The following is a 24,357-nucleotide window of genomic DNA, read 5'->3' on the forward strand; positions in this document are numbered from 1 at the left end:
CAGGTGAGTATAGGAACACTGAGCCTCAAGTCAGACTGCAGGGGAAATAGCAAGCACTAAGGACCTCAATCCCTTGGTTTACTATTTTCTTCCCCTAATGTGGGCCTCTGCCATACTCACCATGGAAACCACTCCTGACTTGAAACACCCATCCTTATTCTAAGATTAGCCATATAATAATGTGTCACATTTCCAGAGCTATGAGAAAGCATGACCGATTTTAATAGTGACATTAGACTCCCTTGTTTTTATCTATGAGGGAAACTAACACCTGCTTGTTTCCATGGTTGTACCCCTTGGGGAGGGAAGGGATAGTAACATTTCAAATTACATTAAATAGATAAAACATGAAATGTTTGAGAAGTATTTCAAATTCAGGATGCCCTTCGCGCCCATCGTCACTCTTTTTTTTTAACATTTCAATCCTATTCTCTTAATGGTTTCAATAACCAAAGCAGGAGTCTATTTACTGTATTAACAACGACTTTATTGACATAAAGGACACACAGCATTCTAAGATGTTCATGTTTGAGAGAATGCACTGCACTGAGTGGAGAGACTGAGTCAGTGGTGAGGTAAGAAATAGGATGGTACTGGAGGTCACCCTCTCCACCACTGCTGGATGAGTAGACACAGAAAATAATCCTGGATCTGTAAAGGTTGTTTGCGCTGTCCAATCCTGTTGCTGTCTTTTTAATCACAGGCAGAAGTTCTCTCAGAGAGCCACTGACTGGCACTCATGCTGTAGGGAAAGGGCTCTATTCAATTATATAGACATTGTCTTCACCTCAAGGTCCCCAACTGCTACCAACCTGCAGAGAGAGAGAGAGAGAAAGAGAAAGAGAGAGAGAGAGAGAGAGAGAGAGAGAGAGAGAGAGAGAGAGAGAGAGAGAGAGAGAGAGAGAGGGTGAAGAATGAACAAAAGATCACCTTTCAGATCTGAACAGAACTTTCATTCATAATGTGTCCTTGGGACTCCAGGAGCTCCATTCAGCACCACACAGGCCCCTAGGGTTCCATACAGACCTTGGTTAAGTCTTAGAAAAGTTATTTTGTTGCTTTGTTTGTTTGTTTTTATTAACAGCATCAGACTAAATGAGAATTATTAATTTTTTAAAAAGCAGTTCATATTGGAGTCCTTCAAGACACTAATATAATAAAACACAGAAGTGTGAGATGTAGAGACAGAAATCTGAGATATTTAATCAGGGTGTGCATTTAGGACTGGGTTAGGAACTGGATATTCATGTATTTATTTTTCACTGTGCCACTTTAGAAAGACTTAGGAGTGCCTGGTGATCTGAGTGATACCCCTATTATTACATAGGTGAGTCTAGAGATAGCAGCCAAAAGGACATTGATTTTGATTGAAATAAATGGCCCTGTGTACAGCCAATCTTTAGACAAATTAAGAAGACTAGATAGTTGTAACCACTAGGCAAGAGGAGGTACAGGGGACTTACACTGGGGAGACTAACAGAGCTCCCCAAGTACAGTAAACTGAGGCGCCTGCAAGGCTAGTGTAGTGAATGAAGTGGACTGGTGTGGAGTCACTGGTTATACCACAGTTCTGTGACATTCCACGCACCACAGAAGTCATCTTCCTCTAAATCTTCTGCTCTCTGGGGGCTTCCTGAAACAGCCCACCACCTAACCCTGTCATCCCCAGCATACTTCCCTAAAAGTTCCTCAAAGGACATTTCTACTAGCTTATGTGCTCTGTGATTTAATTCATTAATTCTTAATAGAATAAGTACTCGATGAAAGAAAACACTGGGTGAAACAAGAGTGGGTCAGGGCAACTCCTTCAATATCAGCTTCAGGAACCAAACTTAGAGCTCAGTGTATACCTGTAAGAGATTAGGACCCAAGGGGCTTCTGTTCCTGTCCTACCCTGAATGCAGAGAAATACAGAATGCAGAATGCATCTCTGAGAGGTGAGGGTAACAAGAAAGGGACTCATTAATCTTTATTTTTTACTGAATGGGGTCAAGCATTGTGAACACACCTGTTATCCCAGAGTGAAAGAGTCTGAGGCGAGAGGATTGTGAGTTCAGCCTGGCTTAGTTTACATAGCAGGATCCAGCCAGTCTGCACCACATAGTGAACCCTGTTTCAAATCAACCAGGCAATTGATGAATCAATTAGTAAAGAATGATTTATAAGACCCTGTTTCAAATCAACCAACCAATTGATGAATCAATTAGTAAAGAATGATTTATAAGAAAAAGAGCATAGAGAGATACTCTAAAGACTGTTAGTTAAAAAAGAATGAACACAAACCCATGCCAGTTTACCTCATAGACCCTGACTTCTTTTTCATAAGGATGCAGCCTAAATTGGGGAGGGAAGAGGTGGGAGAAATTGAAAGGAAAACTGAATATGTCATCACAATCGCTCATTTTCTCCTAATCAAGGATAGTTTCTCAGTTGACCTGAACAAGGGGGAGCTTTTGGACTCCAGATTGATGACTGTGTGGAAAGCATGGGACTGACCCAGATCCCCTGAATGTTGGTGACAGTGAGGAGGTCTAGGTAATCTACGGGGCCTTGTGTAGTATTTATCCCTGACATACAAATAGACTTTGAGTGCCCATACCAAAATATGGGAGGCTTTCTCAGCCGGGACTCTTGGAGGAGGGCCTAGGCCCTGCCCTGGATGAAATAACAGTTAATGGAGATCCATCATGGAGTGTCTCACCTTCCTTGGGGATCGGAGTGGAGGTTGGGTGGGGGGCTGGGGGACCTGGTGGGGAGGGCGAAGGAGGCGGGGAGGGAGAGGGAGCTGGGATTGACATGTAAAACAAGATTGTTTCTAACCTAAATAAAAAAATAATTTAAAAACTGATATAGTTTCTGTTTATGATGGAAGCATCACCAGTAACTTTTGGTAACTCCTTCCTGTACTATGGAGAAAAGATCTTCTTTCCATTCATTGTCTGCTATTTCCATCAACATGGCCTAATTTTCTAGAATGGCATTGGTAAATTATTGTTTACTGAGACAAACAAAAGGCTAGAACTTTTTAATGGGCTGCCAGAGAACAAGTCCTTGAGAATGAACAACTTTGAACTAAAGAACAGAGCACACTAGTGGTATTTTAGTAATTCTCCCTTTTAGACACCATCTAGTATGTACCCAAGCTAACCACAGACTTGGAATGCTGATATAATAAGCAAATGACACTAGAGCCAGCTTAAGTAATCTTTCCAGATACACAAGTCCTAAATAACCAGAAAGAAACATCCTGAAGTTTGACAGGGATATTCTTGATTTTTTAAGTGTTTCAAGATAGAATTTCATTGGTTAGCTTTGGCTAGCCTGGAAATCCCAATGTAGACAAGATTGGCCTCAAACTCAGAGATCCTCCTGTTTCTGTCTCCCAAGTGCCAGGACTAAAGCCTTGTGTCATCAGAGACAAGAGACAGGCATATCATTATTCCCCATTTTATGTTCAGTCACATAAAACAGATCAGTAATGGCTCATTCCTATGTTTTTTAAAGTCTATGACCGAAGTTCTTACACAGGGAATGCACTACATATAGGAAAAACCTGTGTACAGTTGTACAATTCATGAAGAACCCTGTAGCACTGGGAATCACCCACAAATTGTGGTTTCCAGCATTTGTCAGGTGGTTTTCCACCAATGCCCAATTTACATCTTCTACTAAATACATCCCAGAATATTCAACAGCATGATCCTGGGAAACAAGTGAGAACCCAAGTGTAGGAAAGGAGAGAACACATCAGAGGTCTTATAGTGACCTAAAAATGTCAACCCTATCCAAAAATCTCTTGAGTCATAGTATTTAATTTTTCATGGAAAATGGAATGTTTCCCATTTAATGGAAACAGCTTAAAGACAAAGGACATGGTTAGGAAACCAGTGTTGTCAAGCACTGCAGCCTATTCCTGTGAGCCCAGCAACTGGATGTTAGAAGAAGGAGGATCCTGAGGAAAGTCATCCTCATCTACCTAGCAAGTGCAACGCCAGCCCAGACTACATGATCACACAGCAAAAAACAAAAACCCAAACTAAAAGCAAAACAAAATGAAGGCACAAAAAGTGGTATGCTGTACTTAGTTGATATTCATAGGAAGCCTGGCTTTCTGAACAGAAACAGAGGAAGTGTAGATTGGGCTGGGAGGAGGGTTGGCAGATGGGCAGCAGGGAAAGGGAATCGAAGATATGAGGGAGGGGAAACTGGAATCAGGGTCTGGATGTGAAATGAAAAAACAAACAAACAAATAAGTAAATAAATAAATGGTTTCAGTTGAATATCTCCAGCAGTATTTAAGCTCCTTGAGATTTACAGATTAGGAATATTTGCAGACGTAGTAGCAATGGTGTAAGATCACTGAGCAGAAAACTCATCAAATACTAGAAACCAGCCACAGAGTTGTGTGGATCCTAACACATCCTGTGGGGATTAGATGGCTTACCATGTGTGACTTGGATCTGGAGATAGGGAAGGCATGTCAACTAAAAGCCCATGTGGCATGTGAACTTGCTTAAAGGCAGTCAGAGAACCCTGGGTCTCATTGTTTGGGGAACAGTTATGAGAAATTACTTACCCATTAGAGCCAAGGCACCCACAAACAGCAGTAGCATCAGTGCAGCAATGGGGGTGCCAAGAGAGAAGTCCTTAATCATTTTCTCGGGTGGATTCAGTGAAGGGATGGATTTCTAAGCAAACAATAAAACAACAGTGGCAATAAATAAACAGCAGTAAACACAAGATGCACTAAGTGAGAGGAACAGAAAACACATGCTTGACATTAACCTAGACTCTAGGACTAGAGCTTCATCGTTACCGGCCTGTGGCTAGTCTGGGATATGCAGGAAGATGCAAGGATCTGAGGTGGTAAAGGCAGTGGAACTCCAAGACAATGGAGATCAGTGTCTTTGACCATGTTGGAAACCTGTTCTGTGTTAGTTGTGCTGACTGCTTGGGCAGCTACCTCAGTCAAAAATCTAACCACATACTTAATATGGGCTCATGCATCATATTTGTGATTTTTGTCTGCTTAATCACCTTCTGTGGTGTTTTGTGTGTGTGAAACAAAATATCACCAGTGTGCTCTACAGAGATTGGCCAATGAGAATGTAAATGAACATCTTGAATTCAAATGTCTTTTGTAAACGTCAAACTCCTTTTTTTTTAAAGATTTTATTTATTTGTTACATGTAGTGTTCTACCTGCATGCTTGCCTCCACACCAGAAAAGGGCACCTGATCTTATTTTAGATGGTTGTAAGCCACTATATGGTTGCTGGGGATTAAACTCAAGATGTCTGGAAGAGATGCCAGAGTCTTTAACTTCTGAGCCCTCTCTCCAGCATCAACGTCAAATTCTTAATTTATTTTTATATATTTACTGTTGAGGAAGTCCTGTATATATGTCAATAAAGCACTGTTGGCCAATAGGGAAGCAAGATAGGTGGGACTAGGAGTCGAGGAGGACTCTGGGTAGGAGAAACACAGGAAGTCAAGATGTAACCGCCATCGGGTAGGAAGCCCTGAAATTTCTCCGGTAAGAGAAATACTTAGATTAACAATTATGGGGTAAATACTTAAGTCAGAGCTAGCCAGTAAGAAACAAACAAGGCCAACAGCTTCATAATTAATACAGCCTCCTGTGTGTTATTTGGGACTGATGCGGCTCTTGAACCAGGCTGGCTGGAAGGCTTCTCATTACATAATGGTGACCAGGAGTGGGATGATGAATTTTCACATAGAACTACAAAAGATTTAAGGGAATTTTAGAAACAAAAGAATGGAGAAAAGCATGGATTTTTGATAGCAGCATTTTTCTCAGGTGGGCTCTGTTTTGCTAGCGACAAGCAAAGACTCACACGGCTCGCTTAAGGGAGTCTTCCTGACTTAGCATTAAAAAAAATAACCAGCAAGGTTCTTTAAGAGGCTCTGCTAACAATTAAAAGGTGTGTATGTACAAATGACAAATGGAAATGGTAGTGACCACATCTCTGAGCCGGTAGCTTTTGCTAGATGTCAGCATGGACTGAAGCGGTAAGCTGAAGTCACACTTATGCCCGCCATCTTGGAAAAACTGCAGATTAAACAGCCGTGGTTTTAACAGATAAGACATGTGGCCAGAAAAACGTAAAGATTTACAGTAAAGTCAGACTTGGATGAAGAAAAATCTCTAAATGTTTACAGTGTGTTTAAAAGTATACGTAAGATTGAGAGAGAAAAAGAAACGGCATAGTGGTAAATAAATAGCGAAGCCGGCTGTGGTGGCACAGGCTGGTAGGATTTGCTGTAGTGGCAGAGGCAGGCAGATTTCCAGAGAAACCCTGTCTCAGAGAAATAAATAAAGAAATAAAAGTAAAAGAAATAAAGTAATAATAGATAAATAAATAAGCCATGTAAAGATGGAAAATTCACAGAGAGTCCGGATACTGTATGCTATTGTGTTTTTCAGTTTTTTGATTGCTCAGGAAGGAACAGCTGCTAAAGTACACTTGATTATAAATGCTGCTGAACTTCAACTTATATCTTTTGAAAATGTCTTGACTTCAAAATTTAAGTATAAGGATATGTTACTTGGGAAAGGAATTTTTGTTTATGTTTCTACAGAAAATGAAAATCTGAGGATTCCTTCCAGGCTTCTGTGGTTTGATGAACCAAGACCCCCGCCCGGAAGCAGTGGACCAAGTGATCCAACAACTGAAACAGCTAAGATGATGCAGCCTTACAGACCCTAAAACTAAGGACTTATACAGGTTCCTGAGTTTTGTCATGATCCCCATGGTATGAACAGCGCCCCTTTCCAGCATGAAGCAGTTTGGAACGAGCGACGTCCTAATTGCCATCTTGTTTATAAATATTTGTTTTCATTTAAATGGGATTGTTTATAATTGGTTAATGATCACAACCAATCTCTTTTTAAAGGAAAAAGAGGATTATGATATGGAAATGAGTACTTTGTATTGGTATGGTTTTTCATTTATTGATACAAATTCAAGGTCAATTTTGTGACATGTATACTTCTCCTCTTGATTAAGTATTGTGCTTATACTGATCTTTTAAAAAATAATGCATAATTGAATACAGACTATAGATAGTTACTTATAATAGTCAGAACTTATAGTTAGGTTGGTTAGGTTTCCTAGATATACAGAGATATATTTGAGATAGACAGTCTTCAAACCTTTCAAAGACCTTCAGAAAATGGCATTTAAAACGGTTTAGGGTTTTTCTTGACAATGAGAAATGTCTGCTCCTGGCATCACCAATTACGTCTGAGAGGAAGATGGGCATCGAAGAAACTCGTTATGGAGTTTGCTTTCAACATGGCAAGATTAGCCATTTGGGCAAGAAACTGCTCTTACCTAGACTGCTTAACTGTTGCTGTATAATCTGGATATGCAGGACCCACAGGAAAGTGACTGCTGAACTCAAACAGTCCTTTAGGGTTCCTGCTTCATGGAAGAGTCTATGAGACTTTCTGCAGGACACAGAAAAATGATTGACAGACTGCTGATGCAGATGGACAGTTTGAAATTTCCTGCTTTGCTGAGAAGTCTTCCAGACACACTGTGGCCTATGGGCTGAAGATGGATGCCCCAACATTATAGAGGAACTTCAGGTGACTGTCCAGACAGTAAGATGTCTCTGTCAATTCTAGTATTTATATATTATTCTTCTGTGGTCTTTGATAGAGTTGAAGGCAGATAGTTATAGTTTTCCTTAGTTATGATAAAAGATAAGCTACATATAGGACTTTGGACTTACAAAATGGGATAGATGATATTTTCTTTAAATCTTGATGAATGTTGATAGACAAAATATTGTAACTGTGTTCTTACTTGATAACTGTTCTGTTATATATAATTTGGCTATGTTAAAGTTAAGACCTTTCTTTTTGTTTAAACAGAAAAGAGGAGATGTTGAGGAAGTCCTGTATATATGTCAATAAAGGACTGTTGATCAATAGGGAAGCAAGATAGGTGGGACTAGGAGTTGAGGAGGACTCTGGGTAGGAGAAACACAGGAAGTCAAGATGTAACCGCCATGGGATAGGAAGCCCTGAAATTTCTCCGGTAAGAGAAATACTTAGATTGACAATTATGGGGTAAATACTTAAGTCAGAGCTAGCCAGGAAGAAACAAGCAAGGTCAACAGCTTCATAATTAATACCGCGTCTTGTGTGTTATTTAGGGACTACAGCACGGCAGAGCCCAGGCGACTGGCGGGGGATAAACCAAAGCTGCTGGCAAGGGAAGGCTTCCCTTTACAATTTACTAATTTACAGTTTTTGAGACAGGATGTTACTATATAGTTCACATTGCCTAATGTTCATCCAGGCTGGCCTCAGACTTGTGACATTTTTTATTAACTTCCTGAGTCCTGAGAATGAGGAAGATACCATTATATCTGACTCTTATTTTAATGCAAATACTTGTGAACTAATTTTACGAACACCTTTAGCTACAAACTGTTTCCTAGAAGATATCGGAGCGAGCATGGGTGGTTGGGGAGGAATATACTTACAGTGTAATTATTCCAAGAGTTGTTCAATGATATTACAGTGTTATTCCAATCTGCTCAACAGGAGGAAAAATTATAAACACAAAAATTTATATATTATTTCTACATCTGTAATAGTCACCCACAGAGTCAATGTGTCATACCATGTTAGGGTGGGATTTAGTAAGGCGGAGGACTCACTAAACAGCAAGTTTTGAACATTTAGATATTCAAAGTATATTAGAAATGCCTATTTTATAACATGGAATCTATTTTTTCACTTTATCATCTATGAATGAAACACAGAATCCCCTTTCCACTGATATCAGACATATATAAAGGTTGTGAAGTCCTGACAAGGAGCACTTCACTGCATTTTACAGATGAAGCAGCAGACATCACATGACTCCATGTTTCCAAGTTTAGCAAATGACAGACATCTCAGCTGGAAAAGCACACACAGTGCCCATGCAATGATGGGGAATACTACAGGTCCTCAGTCCATGAGCCCATCTCCTGAAGCAGGCTGAAACTAAGTATTGAAAAATTCTGTTAATCCTGAGAGATCCTTGCATTTCTTCAGTATGTGAAACTACCTGAATCAAAACATTTTTTCTCCCAAATCCTATGCTTGACAACCCTAGTTATAACCTAGAGGACTCTGCATACTTGGTGTGCAGCCTACTCCTTCAGGGTCCTCCTGCTTGAAATTACCAAAAGGTCATGGAAAGGCAAAAGAAATAAATATCACCCATCAGATTACCCCAACAAGAAAAGTAGCTTTGTGGACTCTTTTGTCATCACAATCCACTTCTACCCAGGGGATGGACAAGTTTTAGGAAGCTTTGAGAGTCCCTGTAACAGCTATCTTTTCATTCCTACATGGCGAAGGTTTGGACCTAAATTTGCCTTCAGGATGACATGCTTCTCCAATGTGTAAGTCAAGGTACTACCCATTAATATTAATTTTTCCTGTAGGTAATTTGATGTATGAACTACAAGGCCTCACTCAAAAGCATGAGCATGCCAAATCACTTCCTAAAGTCTCTGAATTTGATGTGTGTGTTGTTGTGGGTCTTGTTGTGTGTTTTACACTACATAATAGTCACACTACATAAATAATTTAAAATATTCTTAAAGTAAACCTTTACAGGGCATCCATTGTCTCTTTAAAATGTGTTGTCATGATGCCTTTCCAGTGAGGATGTGGGAACAATACAAACCCTCTCCACATGGTGCTCAGGGCAGGTGTTCTGACCCTGGAGTCAGAAGAACCAGCTTTCAACTCAAGGGAACATGGACAGAGACTGAGCCACTTTCTGTCTTAATAACTCTTAATAACTCCAACATGAACTTTCTGACTCTGTCAGTTCCTGTCACTATAAAATAGGAACAGATCACAGCTATATAGGACATAATTGTCTGAGAATTGAACTCTATCATAAAGCATGAAGCATGCTGCCTAGTGCTCAGTAAACGCTAAATGTTAGCTTCACTGAACTATGGCCTCAGCTGCATGGACCAATTTCAGAATGATGGAAAGGGTCATGGATGTCCCTACCCTAATCGTAGTTCTTAGTCAATCTTTAATTTCTCACCAGAAACTCATACCAAGCTGATCCAGACGCCTCCCATGCTCAACTATCATAGCCAATGATCTACATAAGTCTCATTAGTAGTGAATACCCTGGGAATCTGATATTGAGAGATGGTGCATCAATATCTTTAAGTTCTTACACTGAAGAAGGCAAATGTATCTTAAGACTGGAAAATAACAGTCCTTGTGAAGCTGTTGTTGGGACCCAGCTAAGAACTCTTCACCCATATATACTCTGACTTGACTTAGTGTCTGTATGTTCTATAGCCACTGATAGAGGGACTCTGGGTCCTGAGCTACATTGGGATTTACCTGATGTGTAAGTTTGCATATGTACTGTTGTTGTAAGAATCGAGGTGGAGACTCTGGGTGATGATGGTCCATGTGTGGGTCTTGCTGACACAGTCGTGGGATTCACTTTAGTTGTGGGCTTTATTGTAGTCGTGGGTCTTCCTGTTGTGAGTTTTCCCGTTATGGGTTTTCCTGTTATGGGTCTTCCTGTTGTGGGTCTTCCTGTTGTGGGTCTTGTTGTATCTGTGGAATTTTTTGGAGGGCTTGTTGGAATTTCTGGATTTGGAAATCAAGATGAAACAAGGATGAGTAAACAAGAAGGGACAAGAGCTTCTGTTGTAGCACCAGTGAGAGGCTGTCCCCAGAGAGGTACCTCGATTGAACTTCTCTCCTTGTCACTGAACAACTACTACAGGGCAGGGCAGGGCTGTGGGGACAGCTCACCAATAGGAGGCAGCTGCACTGATGACATGGAGATGAGAACAGAGCCCATGTTCCTAAGGACAGTATAAATGGCAGCTGTCAGGTCCTCAGATCTCTAAGCATCTGTGATACTGGGAGTGTGTGTGAACCTGTGAATGCCCTCACTGGCTGCTGACTTAACCCAAAGTTTCCAGGACCTTAATGTTCACTACAGTCAGTCACAAGAGGACACACCATATAGCCATGTGTCTTAGCATACAGATCCCACACCAGCCCAACACAAATGGGATTTGTACATTTGGGTAAAGAGTGGACATTGTCTTTTATGGTTCCTTCCTCTCTAAGAAAGACAAGGTGAATACCCCTTATGCAAAAATGTTTGGTTTCAGAATTATATCTTTCTTAACAATTCAGAATATTTGCATATAGATATTGTCTTATAAATGATCCTCAAGTATAAAAATGGTTTGTGTAGCATTATTATGTCTGTAATTTAGGTACTTGATCATTCTGGATGTGATAATTCGTGAATTTTCCATGAGTTTTACTAAATCCATGCTTAAAAGTTTTAGATTTTGAAACTCTGAAGAGTTAGTATTTTAGGCAGGTTCAAACTACAGTTCACAAATAAACAGCATCCAAAGGTCTGTAAGCACCCAAGCACATACCGATGGTCTTAGTATGCTATGTTCCTAGATAGGACCTAAGTCAGGACTCATACTCTCAGTGTCAGCAGACATAACCCCTGTAAGTTATCTCCCTCAATTTTACATGTGGTAACTATAAAATAAAATCTCAGCAATAAGGAAAAATTGCTTTGAAACCCCTTCTTTATGTGAGATATAGTATAATCCCTTCATGCAGTGTGTGTTTACCTCGAAATAAAGAAAAAACAGTAGTGTTTCTACGATGTGTAGAGAAGCAGCAGATATAGAATTTCCCCCCCTTAAATTCTATGCGTGTATTTATTCATTTATTAGCGTGATGTCCCAAAGTGGCTGTCAGGGGTCTGTTCTCTGCTTCCTCCATGTGGGCCCAGAAACTGAACTCTGGTCATCAAGCTTAGCTGTGGGTACCTTTCCCCACTGAGCCATCTCACTGGCCCTCAAGCCCCCTTTCCTATAGAGGGTCAGATAGTTAAGTGCCTTGTGTTCAGGAACAAAAAATCAGGAGCAAGCACCCATGTCAGTTTGAAAATCACTTCTGACAACATAGCAAAGATGGGTGTGGCTGTGATGCAATAAAACTATTCACACCAGTGAGTGGTTATGTTTATAACCTGGCCTGGTTAATTTGCTGACCAGTCTAAAGTGTGAACAGAGGCCTTAACACAGTACAAAAGCTCCCTGGAGAGCAGAAATGTCTGAGGTGAGAGAAAAGCATGGGAACAATCCAGTGAAAAGATCACTATGACAAAAAAATCCAGAAAGAATCAACAGCTCAGACTTTTGCTTATCTTGCTGTGGGGACGTATTTTTCCAGGTAGATGGGAAAGTTCAAAATAGATGATGTGTTTAAACCAGCAGAAAATATAGACTTGGTTGTTAGAAATGAAACAGAGTTGTTGGATCACTTATAGAATCACTCTGTAAGCACTGACCTGTTAACAAATTTCTAAGCTTCCTAAAACCTTCAATTAATGAAATGAAATTGGGTATTTTATGCTATGATGCCATGCCTATCCTCATGCTGGTGCCAGAAATCTAACCCCAGTGTTTTAGGCAGGAATGTGTGCTAGACAAGTGCCTTCCCAAGCTACACCACAGGCTTTACTTGATTAGTGTGTTTGCAGTTCTAGGGACAGAAGAGAAGGCTATAGGCATGCTTGACAAATTTCTACACATCCCCTAAGAGGCTTTTAAAAAATAATCTCTCTCTCTCTCTCTCTCTCTCTCTCTCTCTCTCTCTCTCTCTCTCTCTCTCTCTCTCTCTCTCTCTCTCTCTCTCCCTCTTCCTCTCCCTCCCCCCTCTCATGTGTGTGTGTGTGTCTGTGTGAATGTCTGTGTGTATGGGTGTGTGTGTGTGTGTGTGTGTGTGTGTGTGTAAGGTTTATTCTCATGTGGAATCCACAGTTATTCAAATTCAGTCAGGTAAATAATACCATTTTACACCTGTGAGAGGCACGGGGAACCTTATGTCTCCTCCCGAAATCTGTCTCTATACATCATTCTTTGCATACTCTATGACCATCTTCTTCTGACTTCCCTAAACTGCCTCCCAGCCATAGTTTTGCAAGGCAGCTCCTTGACACATCAGAATGGACCTCACCCTAACAAGGTGTGTTTGCACATTCCTGCAAGCCCAAACTTAGGAAGTTAAGGCATGGTCAAGAAGTTACAGGTCAGCCTGATTTACAAAGCAAGGCCTAGTCTCAAAAATCAATAAATCAGTCAATAAACAGGAAACCAGAATAATGGTTCAGTGGGTAGAGGCACTTGACTTGGAAGACTGAACAGCTGACTTACCTTCATATAAATATATAAAGTAAGTACCAACCCTACAAGTTTGCACTCTGGTAAATTAATCATGGTATGTATACCTACTGCATACACATCATTCACACATAGCCACAGAATAATAATACAGCTTTAAAAATCAATTTAAACATAAAAATGATGAGTGGATGAATGAATAACAAAGTCTAGAAGCTGAGAGATTACAGAAAAATAATCTTAATTTAAAAATATAGACAGATTCTTTCTAGTATTGATTTCTGTTGTCCATGTATACCCTTTAGTGAAAGGATTAGAAACAGCACCAGAAGTCAGGAAATTCTCATGAGCGAACTCTTTTAGTCAATGCAAAGATACCCTTATATTAATAAAGAGAATGTAAAGCCAAGTGGTGGTGGAACACTCCTTTAATCCCAGCACTCTGGAGACAGAGGTAGGTGGGTCTCTGTAAATTCAAGGTCAGCCTTTTCTACAGATCAAGTTCCAGGACAGCCAAAGCTACACAGAGAAACCCTGTCTAGAAAGAAAACAAAAACAAAATAGAAAGGAAGGAAGGAAGAAGGAAAGAAGGAAAGAAAGAAAGAAAGAAAGAAAGAAAGAAAGAAAGAAAGAAAGAAAGAGGAAGAAAATGCAATATGTCTAGATTTGGGGTTTGCATTTTGCTCAGCGTCCACTGGTTTTCCCCTTTAATTTTTAAGATCCAATGAGCTCTCTGTTCATTGTATCTTCTAGACTAAGAAAGTAGCAAGTCTCAAATATTTTGGATTGCATTGCTACAAAATATTGTATGACAGTAAAATACATGTTTAGATTTGTTACAACAAACTATATATGTGATTCAAGTCTGCTTTAAAATATATTCTACAGCCGGGCGGTGGTGACGCATGCCTTTAACCCCAGCACTCAGGAGGCTGAGGCAGGCGGATCTCTGTGAGTTCCAGGCCAGCCTGGTCTACAAGAGCTAGTTCCAGGACAACCTCCAAAGTTACAGAGAAACCCTGTCTCAAAAAGAAGCAAAACTAAACTAAAAGGTAAAATAAATTGAAATATGCTCTATATGGTGATTAAATATTTAAGGTTATAAAGATCTATTTAGTCCAGGTGGTGGTGGCACATGCCTTTCATCACAGCACTTGGGAGGCAGATACAGGTGGGTCTCTGAGTAGGAGGCCAGCCGAGTGAGTCCCAGAATAGTCAATGCTACACAGAGAAACACTATCTCGAAATAAAAAAAGAAAAAAGAAAAAAATCTATTCAGATTAACAAAAGGTAACTTAGAGATTTACATGGAAGTATTTAGGTCTTCGCCAAATGTTCAACACCAAGAATTTAAATAAGTGGCAAAATATTGAGTTGGGTATTTGGGTACATGCCCACGTGACCTGTCAAGGGTAGTGCTGGCCTCTGTGCTCCCTTAGTCCCTGCTCATGGGACACAGCCCAACTCATAAGCTCCCTTTCTCCCATTTGTCGCTGGTATCTTTCTTTCCCTTATCACTTTTCCTTACCTTCTCAGGTGACAGTCTCAGATTGTACAAACTTGTTCTGTTACTATTCCATGAATGGCTATCTTTTGGTTCTTATTTTAATACTAAAAGAGCTTCAATTCAAAAATCATTATTTTTAGGGCTAACCTGACAGGAATGTAAAGTCCTAGTCTTATGGAAGCTGCTAACCTATTGTAGACTGCTGAGGAATACCAGAGTCATCTTATAAATGATCAAGCTCTTTAATGGTGGTCATGCTAGATATTGATGTAATTGATTACAGGTATAAGCCTTACCTAGTCCCCTATAAGTTTTCAGAGTCAAGCTTAAAGCAAACAACTAGAAATGAAATGTCTACTGAGATATACCTAATAGACAGACAGTCCTCAAATGCTCAGCGATCTGCAAAATATGGCATTTAAAATGTTTACTTTAAAAGCTTTTTGTAATAGAGAGAAGTGCCAGGTCCTGGAAGCACCCCAATTTCCTCAAAGAAGATGGATGGGCACAGAAGAACCTCCACCTGGAACTGGCTTCAAAAGTGGCAGCACCAGCCACGGAGCCAACCTGCCTTTCGCCTCAACTGCTGAAAAGACCTTCTTAAGACCCTGGACAAAACAGTACACTAGGGAATTGATAGCCTCGTTACCTAAGCAAAATGTCCATGGAGGACCCCAGGGAAGGCAGCCAACATGTCTCTGTCATTTTTAATCATTAACTCAGGTAAAGTTTATCCTTCCCAGAACTCTGACACTGTAAGTTTGTCCAAAGTAACAAAAGTAAATAAAAGTTTGTTGTTCAGACTTCAAGTTGAACATCAGAAAAACAAAACTTTGGCCACTGGCTTCTTTGCTCTACCTCTGACTGAATGGCTGAGCCATGCACCTGCTCTTCACCAAGCTTCACACCACTGCCTCTCCTCAGGGTGGCTGGAGACTGAATGCTTCATACTCACTATTGAAGACCCTGCTTCCATCTTTTATACCCCACTAATGCTGGGATTAAAGGCATGCGATCTGTTATTCTTTTAGACTGTTTCAAACTTGTGTATCCCTAGGTGGCCTTAGGCTCGAAGAGATGCATCTATTTCTTAATCCCAAGTCCTAGGATTAAAGGTGTGTATTACCATATCCTAGCTTCTGGCTTCTGGGATTAAAGGAGTGTATCAACACTGCCTGATCTCAGAGCTTGAGGCTGATCTTGCTGTTCTGAATCCTCAGGAAATCTTTTAATACATTATAAGTATCACTTCAGGCCAGCGTAACAGCAACAACCAAGGCTTCAGCTGCCTTCACAGTTCCCTGTAAAATTCAGGTCACCGGCCTCACTCTCCTAGAGCCAATACCAAGTCTAGACACAATTCGTCTTGCTACCACACTCAAGAGAAGAAAACTCACAAAGCATTTAGTGTAACTTTTACCATTCCTTCGTTTAAAGACCTTGCTTTACAGTGACAGCTCTCAGTGGTCAGCCACCTATACCTCCTGGTAAATTAGATAAAAGGTGTTTTAAGCTAGGAAGCTTAAGAGGTGAGGATCTAAGAATATTTCAAGGTCTAAGAAAGTGACTTAAGTTGCGTAAATTCAAATTATGGTGTCTGAGGATTTAAACAAGCTTAAATGCTGATGAAGCATGTTCCTGGATCTTTATCTCTCATTATGCTACTGTTTTATTAGGACTCCAAAAGTTCATAGTCTTAACAGTCATGGATGAAATTCTGATAAATATTGATCCAGATCTGGTAGAGTACTAAACACCATACTATCACAATATGATCTTGGCTACAAGACCAGGATTTTAAATTCCCTCTAACTATAGACTTAAAGGGTACTTTTCATTGTGCTAAAAACATTTCTCAGTTTTCCAGACACAAGAGTGTCAACGCTCTCAACCAGAATCATTTCTGGCATGAGTATACTGCCGGGTTCTACAATGTGAATCTCAGTATAGGTTACAAATGATGCGAGCACTAGGATGTCTAAAACCATCTCTAAACCTTAACTTTTCACAATCTCAAGGAATTCTTGTAATTCCAGGAAGTCAACTTGGATTCACCTCAAACAGGTGAGATGCACCTATCCCTCAGTTACCAGGACCCAAGCAACTAAAGCTTCCCCACCTTTCCCCTGATCTTGACATTCCCTCCCTCACTTACCAGGGCCTAACTCCCTAAACTTAACCTTGATATCTGCGTGGCTGGCACATCACCAGGCCTAAGAGACACTGGATAGTTCTATAGAGCCTGAAAATTGGTGAGGCAACCAGCTACTCTAGGATGTGGCCTGCTCCTCAGTTCTCAGGTTTCCAAAATTCCAGTATCCCCAGATCAGCAGGAAGCAGTCTGGACAACTTTCCACCATCTTTGCCCTAACCTGCCACACCTAACTCCTTACCTTTTTTTTAATAATCAAAAACAGGAGGAATGTTAGTATCCACTCACATGCCTGCCCAGCACACTGGCATATCTTGCTGTGTAATCTGTGTACATGCACTGTGCCCCTTAATTTAAATGTGGAGGATCCCACTTGCTCTCCCTGTTCTCCCTCTTCTTCTCTCCCTTCCATGTCTCTCTGCCTCTCAGTGAATTCCTCTCCCCCTCTTTCTCTCTCTCCTGTCTCTTCCCACAAGACTGCCCTGCACTCTCTTTTATCCTCCCCTCACTCCTTCTTTCCCATTCCCTTCCCCAAATAAAACTCTACACACCAGCAGTGTTTGCACGGCTCATCCATATCCCTCCCATCATGATTTGGACCCAACTCATCAAGGACTCTCTCATGTAGAATCATAGCAATGCTGAGAAGATTATTGTGCACGCTGCCCTCTGAGGACAGTCCTCTGTCTGCCCTGCCATTCCTGTCAGAGCAGAACTCTCTACCCCCCCATTCCTGCTGTTAATGAATCTCCTGTCCAGGTTATAAGAATAGACCCCCCCTTCCCTGGAATCCTCTTCATACCCCATCAAGGGATGAACCTCATAGATTGTATTGTTTCTTGCTAAAGCTCTCCCTCCCACCTGGAGGTCTGATCTCGGCCTTCTCATTCTAAAAAAGCTCATTGTAGGGAATTGTGTGTCAGCATCATTCATGGACTAACTAATGGTGATCATGAGATCACACTGCACAGTGATTATGGACTAACCACTGCTTTTGTAACCACACTTCAGAGTGACAATGGACTAGCTGCTCATGTGACCACACTGCAGACTGACTATGGACTAACCACTGCTCATGTGACCACACTGCAGAGTGACAAGTGAACAGGTGGTGGAGGGAACACAATTCTATGAGGACATTTCCATTGTTCAAGCAACAAACTGTGTGACATGATGTGAGACCTATTCCAAAAGCCCAAGTCAGGGTAGACAAGGAGTGGAACTCTCCATCTATACACAAACATATTTATAACAACCTTCAGTTTCCTTCTGAGAGGAAATCAGAAAATATTAGCAAACAGAGGACTCAGTTTACTTGCAAGAAATAACAAAGGAAACAAAGTTTACCTGGCTTAACTTCCAGAGAATAGGTCACAAAACTGAAAGATCCAGGGATTTCAACTATACAACAATAGGGACCACTGTCACTCTGAACAGCATTCTGTATTGTCAAGGACACATTTCCTTCTGAAATAGGCCCCTGTAGCTGGTATCTGCTGCTCCTCTGATAGGTGACTCGATATCCATTGGTCCAGATAAGTGTTCTTGCACAATAATAAAATTGACATTCGCCAAGGCCCCAGCAAGTGTTACTGATTCCAAGATTTGTTGAGTAATTACATGGTAGTGTGACAGGGTCACCCACCATTGCCTTCACTACTACATCAGAATCCACGACACCTGTGATATAAAATGGGGGGGGGTGGAGAAGTGGAGAATTAATACTCTAAATTTTTCAAAAAATTGTTTTTAGTTATTTTTTTACAAAATCATTGGGGGGTAGTCTAGTGAACCTAATTTAGGGTGTTAGGAAAGTGAGGCAAGTGCTTATCCATGAGCTGTATACAGCGCTACCCCTTCTATATTACTGGAGTTTCTGGGTGTGTGTGTTTTTGTATCTCTGTGTGTTTGTGTCTGTATCTGTGTTTTTATGTGTGTGTGTGTGTGTGTCTGTGTGTGTTTGTATCTGTGTGTGTCTGTAGAAAGTGTTGTAGAAAACCATCAGGAGGGACTAAGGCTTATTCTGAACTTTAGAGTACCCTTAAACACACACACACACACACACACACACACACACACACACACACACACACTAATCAAAGTCCCTTTTATAAGTTGATGACATTCCAGAACTTGAGCAAGACCCATTTACAAAGTAAGACATGTAATCCAAAAATATCCAACCAATAAATTAATGGTGTAATTTAAAAACTATTGTAATTAAATATAATACTTTTGGGTAGATGGAATAAAATTCCTAATATCTACAGCTTCCACAGTGGCCTTTAACGGACAAAGCTTAATGATACAGTGCTGGACTAGGCCATGCCAGGCCCTGTGTTGTATCCAAGCACCAGAAACAAACAAAGGCACAAAAAATGAACTGTGATACTCCCTAACTAGTTACCTATATGCAGGCCTAGGCTGTGAGTTTGGGATATGATCAGAGAAAGCACAGCCATAATTGTATACAATGAGCCCGTTTATTCCTAGGAAACACATTACTGGATTTAGCCAAACATTGTTGTTGGTCCTTTCCTTACTCTTTCAGCTCTTTTGCTCTTTGGGGCCTGACACCCAGTTCCCAAGTAAATCAGGGACTTACTTATGAAGGCCCAGCCTTAGCTTGGCTTGTTTCTAGCCAGATTTCCTTAACTTAAATTAGCCCATCTACCTTTTGCCTCTGGGTTTTTTCCTTTTCTTGATTCTGTGTATCTTTCACTCTTACTCTGCAGCTGAGTGTGGCTGGGTGACTGGCCCTATCATTCTCCTCTCTGTTCTCTTGCTCCTCTTTTTTCTCTCTTTCCTTCTATTCATTCTCTCTCCCTGCCAGCCAGCCTTGTCTTTCCTTTCCCCTGCCTTGCTATTGGTTGTTCAGCTCATTATTAGGCCAATCAGGTGTTAATAGTTAAAGTAGCACAGCTTCACAGGGTTAAACAAATGCAACACAAAAGAATGCAACAACAGCAACAAAAAGACTGTAACACACCTTTGCACTGTTAAAAAATATTCTACAGCATAAACAAATATAACACATCTTAACATACTATTGTACAGTCGAGCTGTGGTGGCACACATCTTTAAATCCAGCACTCAGGAGGCAGAGGCAGGCAGATCTCTGTGAGTTTGAGGGCAGCCCGCTCTGCAAAGTGAGAGCAGTCCTAGTCCCTCACAACCCCTCAGTTTCACAGAGAAGCTTAGACGTCTGAGGACCTGACAGCTGTCATTTATAAAGTATGTCCTTAGGAACACGGGCTCTGTTCTCATCTCAATGTTGTCGGTGCATTTGCATCCTATTGGTGAGCTGTCTCTACAGCCCTGCCCTGCAATATCCTAGTTGGTCAATGACAAAGAATAGAAGATCTCTGGGCGTTGGTGGCACACACCTTTAGTCCCAGCACTCAGGGGGCAATGGCAGGTGGATCTCTGTGAGTTCAAGACCAGCCTGGCCTACAAGAGCTAGTTCCAGGACAGCCTCCAAATCCACAGACAAACCCTGTCTTGAAAAACAAAACAAAACAAACAAACAAAAACAGAAAAGAGAAAGGAAAATACTATAGTACAAGAAAGTACCTTTAGGATCACAAATAAAATAAAATAAAATACATGTTGTTGTTTTTTTTGTTTTGTTTTTTGAGACAGGGTTTCTCTGTAATGTTTTGGAGGCTGTCCGTCCAGCCCGGCCTCAAACTCACAGAGATCTGCCTGCCTCTACCTCCCGAGTGCTGGGATAAAAGGCGTGTGCCACCACCGCCCGACCAAATACATGGTATTTTAATTAAATCATAGAAGTATATTTTATTTCTAATCAGTTATCTCAGCTCTTTTGGGGCTAGAGGCAGGATGATCCCAAGTTTGAGGTGTTCCTCAACAACCTATGGAGTTTGAGGCCAGCCTGGACTAACTTAGACCATGTTTCAAAGGCAATTATGGTGCTCCCTCTTTCTCCCTTTAATAGAATGCTTTGACTTAGAATGTATTTTAAGTTAAGCAATTGAAAGTGGTTTTAAGAAGGAAAAATATTCATAGAAATGAAATGAAGACTGACTTAACTTTTAAATAACCTTTGACTATAACATGCATGCACATGCAATCATACTTACCTGTCCAAAGGATCCATGCATGTGTACTCACCCTTGCTTGTCCATCACGAGAATGAATGCAAGTGTTCTTACCTTTTGCCTGACATATTCTAGGGATCAAGATTTTACCCATGCATTTTGAAATTCATACATGTTAAGAAGTTTCTTTGGAGCTACAATTTATCCTGATTCTCTGCTCACTACATAACTAAAAAGTCTCAAGGATGCTCATCACTTTTCCCAACTTTAAATTCTCAGCATTCCCCAGTTCATCGACTCACTTACCTGGGAGAAATAATATGAAGCCTGAAATGAAGACTTGAGCATGCATCATGGTGTTGACCTGAAGGACAATGAGAAGACACTCTGGTTGGCTGTGGCTCTCAACACACTGTATGGGGCAATTCTTCATTCTGACTATGAATCACACAGGCCTCTCTGTCAGGGACCCATATCCTCCAAACACTGTCTTCTTACTCTGTCTCTTCCCCATATATAGTCATCAATCTCACTTCTGGTCATGACATAAATAAGGCAGAAAACAGAGAAAACTGAAGGCAGAGACATGAGCATGGTCTCTTGGTAGACCTCTAAGCAAAGACCAGCCTCCTTCTAAAGGCAAAGACACACTTGTCTCCCAGGGGACACCGAGCTGCTTCTGCTCAAATCCACACTGCTTAGGTACTGAAAACAACCGAAACAAAACCACCAACAAAATGGAGTCAGAGAGAATACGAAGCATCTCTCATACTTCCACACACAGTGGCTGAGATCACATCTTCCTGGGAGTTATCTAGAGACAACCAGAAAAGCACAGGGTACAAATAAAAACCTTCCATTCCCAGAGCCCCTCCATACCTAGATTTCCTCCTAGGTAATATAGAATTAATGTTTGCTGAGATTTTTGAGAATCTGCTGTGAAGGAGGCAATCAATGGGCTATTTACTTACAGGCACCTAATCTGTTCAGAAACCCTAGGGCCGATATTTTCAGCCATTTATGATGTTACCTGTCTTCAGATTCCAGTATCTGGATTTCGACATTTGTTTCTTAATTGGTAAACCATAAAAGCATGAGTAAGTCTGTCTAGTAAGTCATTAACTCCATTTCTGGTCAGAGGATTCCATCACTTCCTCTCAGAGAGGACAGTGTGCCCTGTTACCTGTCTTTGTGATAGTAATGGTTTTCATGAAGCCCCCATGAGATCAGCATTTTTCAGGACTACAGTTCTGCATTAATACACTAACAGTCTTAGAGTAGACCAGAAAATGTGGCAAACTGGTGGCCAGAAAGTGATTTTAATGAACATCTTAAACATCGTATTTATTAAACAGGATAGTGGTGGCTGTTTTATCGAGAAACCCTGTCTCAAACCAAGCCAATACAAATCAAAACCAAAAAACCCCATCTCATTTAGTATAAATCAACTTCAAAGCATATAAAACCAAAATAAGACACAACTATTACTTTTCCACATGGTCCAATCATTCTGTCCCTTTAGAGTTTTACTGAGGAAAGATCAAGCAGTTGGACATTTACTGCCTCACAGTTGGCTACTTTCTTGACATATTCTCAATGTCCTGAGCTATCTCACAAGGAGTCCTGTGGCCTACCCACTCATAACACTAAGAGCACAGACAGTGGTAGTTAATAGCTTTCCAGGTTCCCAAAGGAAACCTTCTCCACATTCTGGAATTCACTGAGGAACTAGGTGAAATTTGCCATGGAGTAAATACCTTGCTGGTTGCTGGAAATACTTTTATTGTCTGTCTTTACATGCGTGGGAAGAACATATTAGAGTCCTTCTCAGTCATCAAATTATGAGTTTTAGTTCCCTTTAGAATCCATTCCAGCAAAGATCCTGCAGGGAGACTGAGGAAGGATGGGAAGTTGCAGTTCAAGAGCCACAGATAGTACAAATTCTCTCCAGTCCCTCCATAGTCACTTACTATGAACTTCTGCATCTCAGCTAACATCCTTGTGATGATCAGGAACAACTTCTGGAATATATTATTACACTTTCCCACAGACAGCTTCCACCAACCCTGAAGCTCAGAGTTTTAGAACATCTGAAATGTATGGAAGATTTCTGGCCAGGCTGTTAGAGGTCACACCTGTAATAGAGAACCTGCAGAGACAAGCTGTTCTCTGTGAGTTTGAGTTACAGAACAACCAGGGCTACACAGTGAAACTACCTAGGGCACTAAAAGAGAAAGAGTTCTGTGTTCTGCTGTGTCCCATCTGCCTGATATTCCCAGGATACTTGGTAAGTGCATTGATTTATGACTTCTTTTTGTTCTGATATTATAAAAATTCATGTATTCTCTCCCCCTTGGAGAAGAAAAACTAACCTATACATGATAAACTAACCATGTTCTGATTCTTGGTTACTGTACTTTGGATCACAATAACCCCCTACCCCTTTTGGAATAACAGCAGAATTTTTCTAATTTTTACAATTTACTTAAATCTGGGCAGGGATGGTACATGCATGTAATTCAAGCACTTGGAAGGCAGATGCAGGAGGATCTCAGTGACTTTGAGGCCAGCCTGGTCACAAAGCAAGTTCCTAGATGACCTGGACTGTTGTAGAGAATCTCTGTATTGGAAATCCAAAAAAAAATTACATTAGAATACATTGTGCCAGGCAGTGGAAAAACATGCCAAGCGACCCACATGGTCAGAGGACAATCATGGGTAGTTGGTTTTTACCTTCTATGATGCCAGTTCTGAGGGTTGAACTCAGGATTGGTGGCAAGCATCTTCATTTACCAAAGCATCTAGCAGGCTTGTTTGAGGGCTGCATTTTGCCCTGTCAAAAGCTAGGAGCATAAATGCTAAAGTGGCTCACACAGAATTAAAACTTTCTTCCTTCATTTGAAAATCAAAACATTTTAATACTACTTTCATGTGACCTCCAACCAGGCCAAACACCAATGTCCATAAGAAAGATTTTTGAAAAGATGTTTATTTCAATGTAGTTATCATTAATAAACTAAGGATGGGGGAGTATAATTCAGTACAATAGGGTTGTAAAAAACCCAGAGTTGTGCAAGCAATGTACAAGGGAAAGTGATCAACCAATAAATAAACTCAATGAGACAGATGGTAAATGTGTAATCTGACTGTGTTATTTCCCCCTGACAACCTTACCTTGAAGCACAAATTCTGACTGCTTTTAATAACAAAAAACCAAGATATAGAAGTTAATACTGAAAGATCAGAGAAACAGAGCAGCCAGCCATTACTTCTTAGCTCTAATGAACCCTCTGACCAAAGGTGCTATCCTGTCCCTAGGAATCATCAGACTGAATGCCATGAGCTCTTGTCTCCTCCTTATATTCTTCTCTCCACCCACCCAAATCCCCCTGTCTCCAC

At 40.8% G+C, this 24,357-nt stretch overlaps 1 protein-coding gene across 1 annotated transcript; it reads right to left on the reverse strand.

Moving 5' to 3' along the window:
• Positions 1-475: 475 nt before the first annotated feature.
• On the reverse strand, positions 476-21,313 carry LOC110341213 (T-cell immunoglobulin and mucin domain-containing protein 2). Its single transcript, XM_040747972.1, has 6 exons — positions 21,265-21,313; positions 18,245-18,577; positions 10,405-10,659; positions 8,520-8,569; positions 4,577-4,688; positions 476-812 (listed from the first exon to the last, which is right to left on the reverse strand). The coding sequence occupies exons 1-6, from the start codon at positions 21,311-21,313 to the stop codon at positions 805-807; spliced, it is 807 nt and encodes a 268-aa protein (XP_040603906.1). The 3' UTR covers positions 476-804.
• Positions 21,314-24,357: the final 3,044 nt, after the last annotated feature.

Source organism: Mesocricetus auratus, unplaced genomic scaffold (assembly GCF_017639785.1).
Source record: "Mesocricetus auratus isolate SY011 unplaced genomic scaffold, BCM_Maur_2.0 Super-Scaffold_100007, whole genome shotgun sequence".
NCBI lineage: Eukaryota > Metazoa > Chordata > Mammalia > Rodentia > Cricetidae > Mesocricetus > Mesocricetus auratus.

Coding starts and splice junctions, on each gene's coding strand:
- LOC110341213 (XM_040747972.1), bottom strand. CDS start 21,313: ATGATGCATGCTCAAGTCTTCATTTCAGGCTTCATATTATTTCTCCCA. Junction 18,578..21,264: donor CTTCATATTATTTCTCCCAG/GTAAGTGAGTCG, acceptor TTTATATCACAG/GTGTCGTGGATTCTGATGTA. Junction 10,660..18,244: donor TTCTCTGGAAGTTAAGCCAG/GTAAACTTTGTT, acceptor TTCCAAATCCAG/AAATTCCAACAAGCCCTCCA.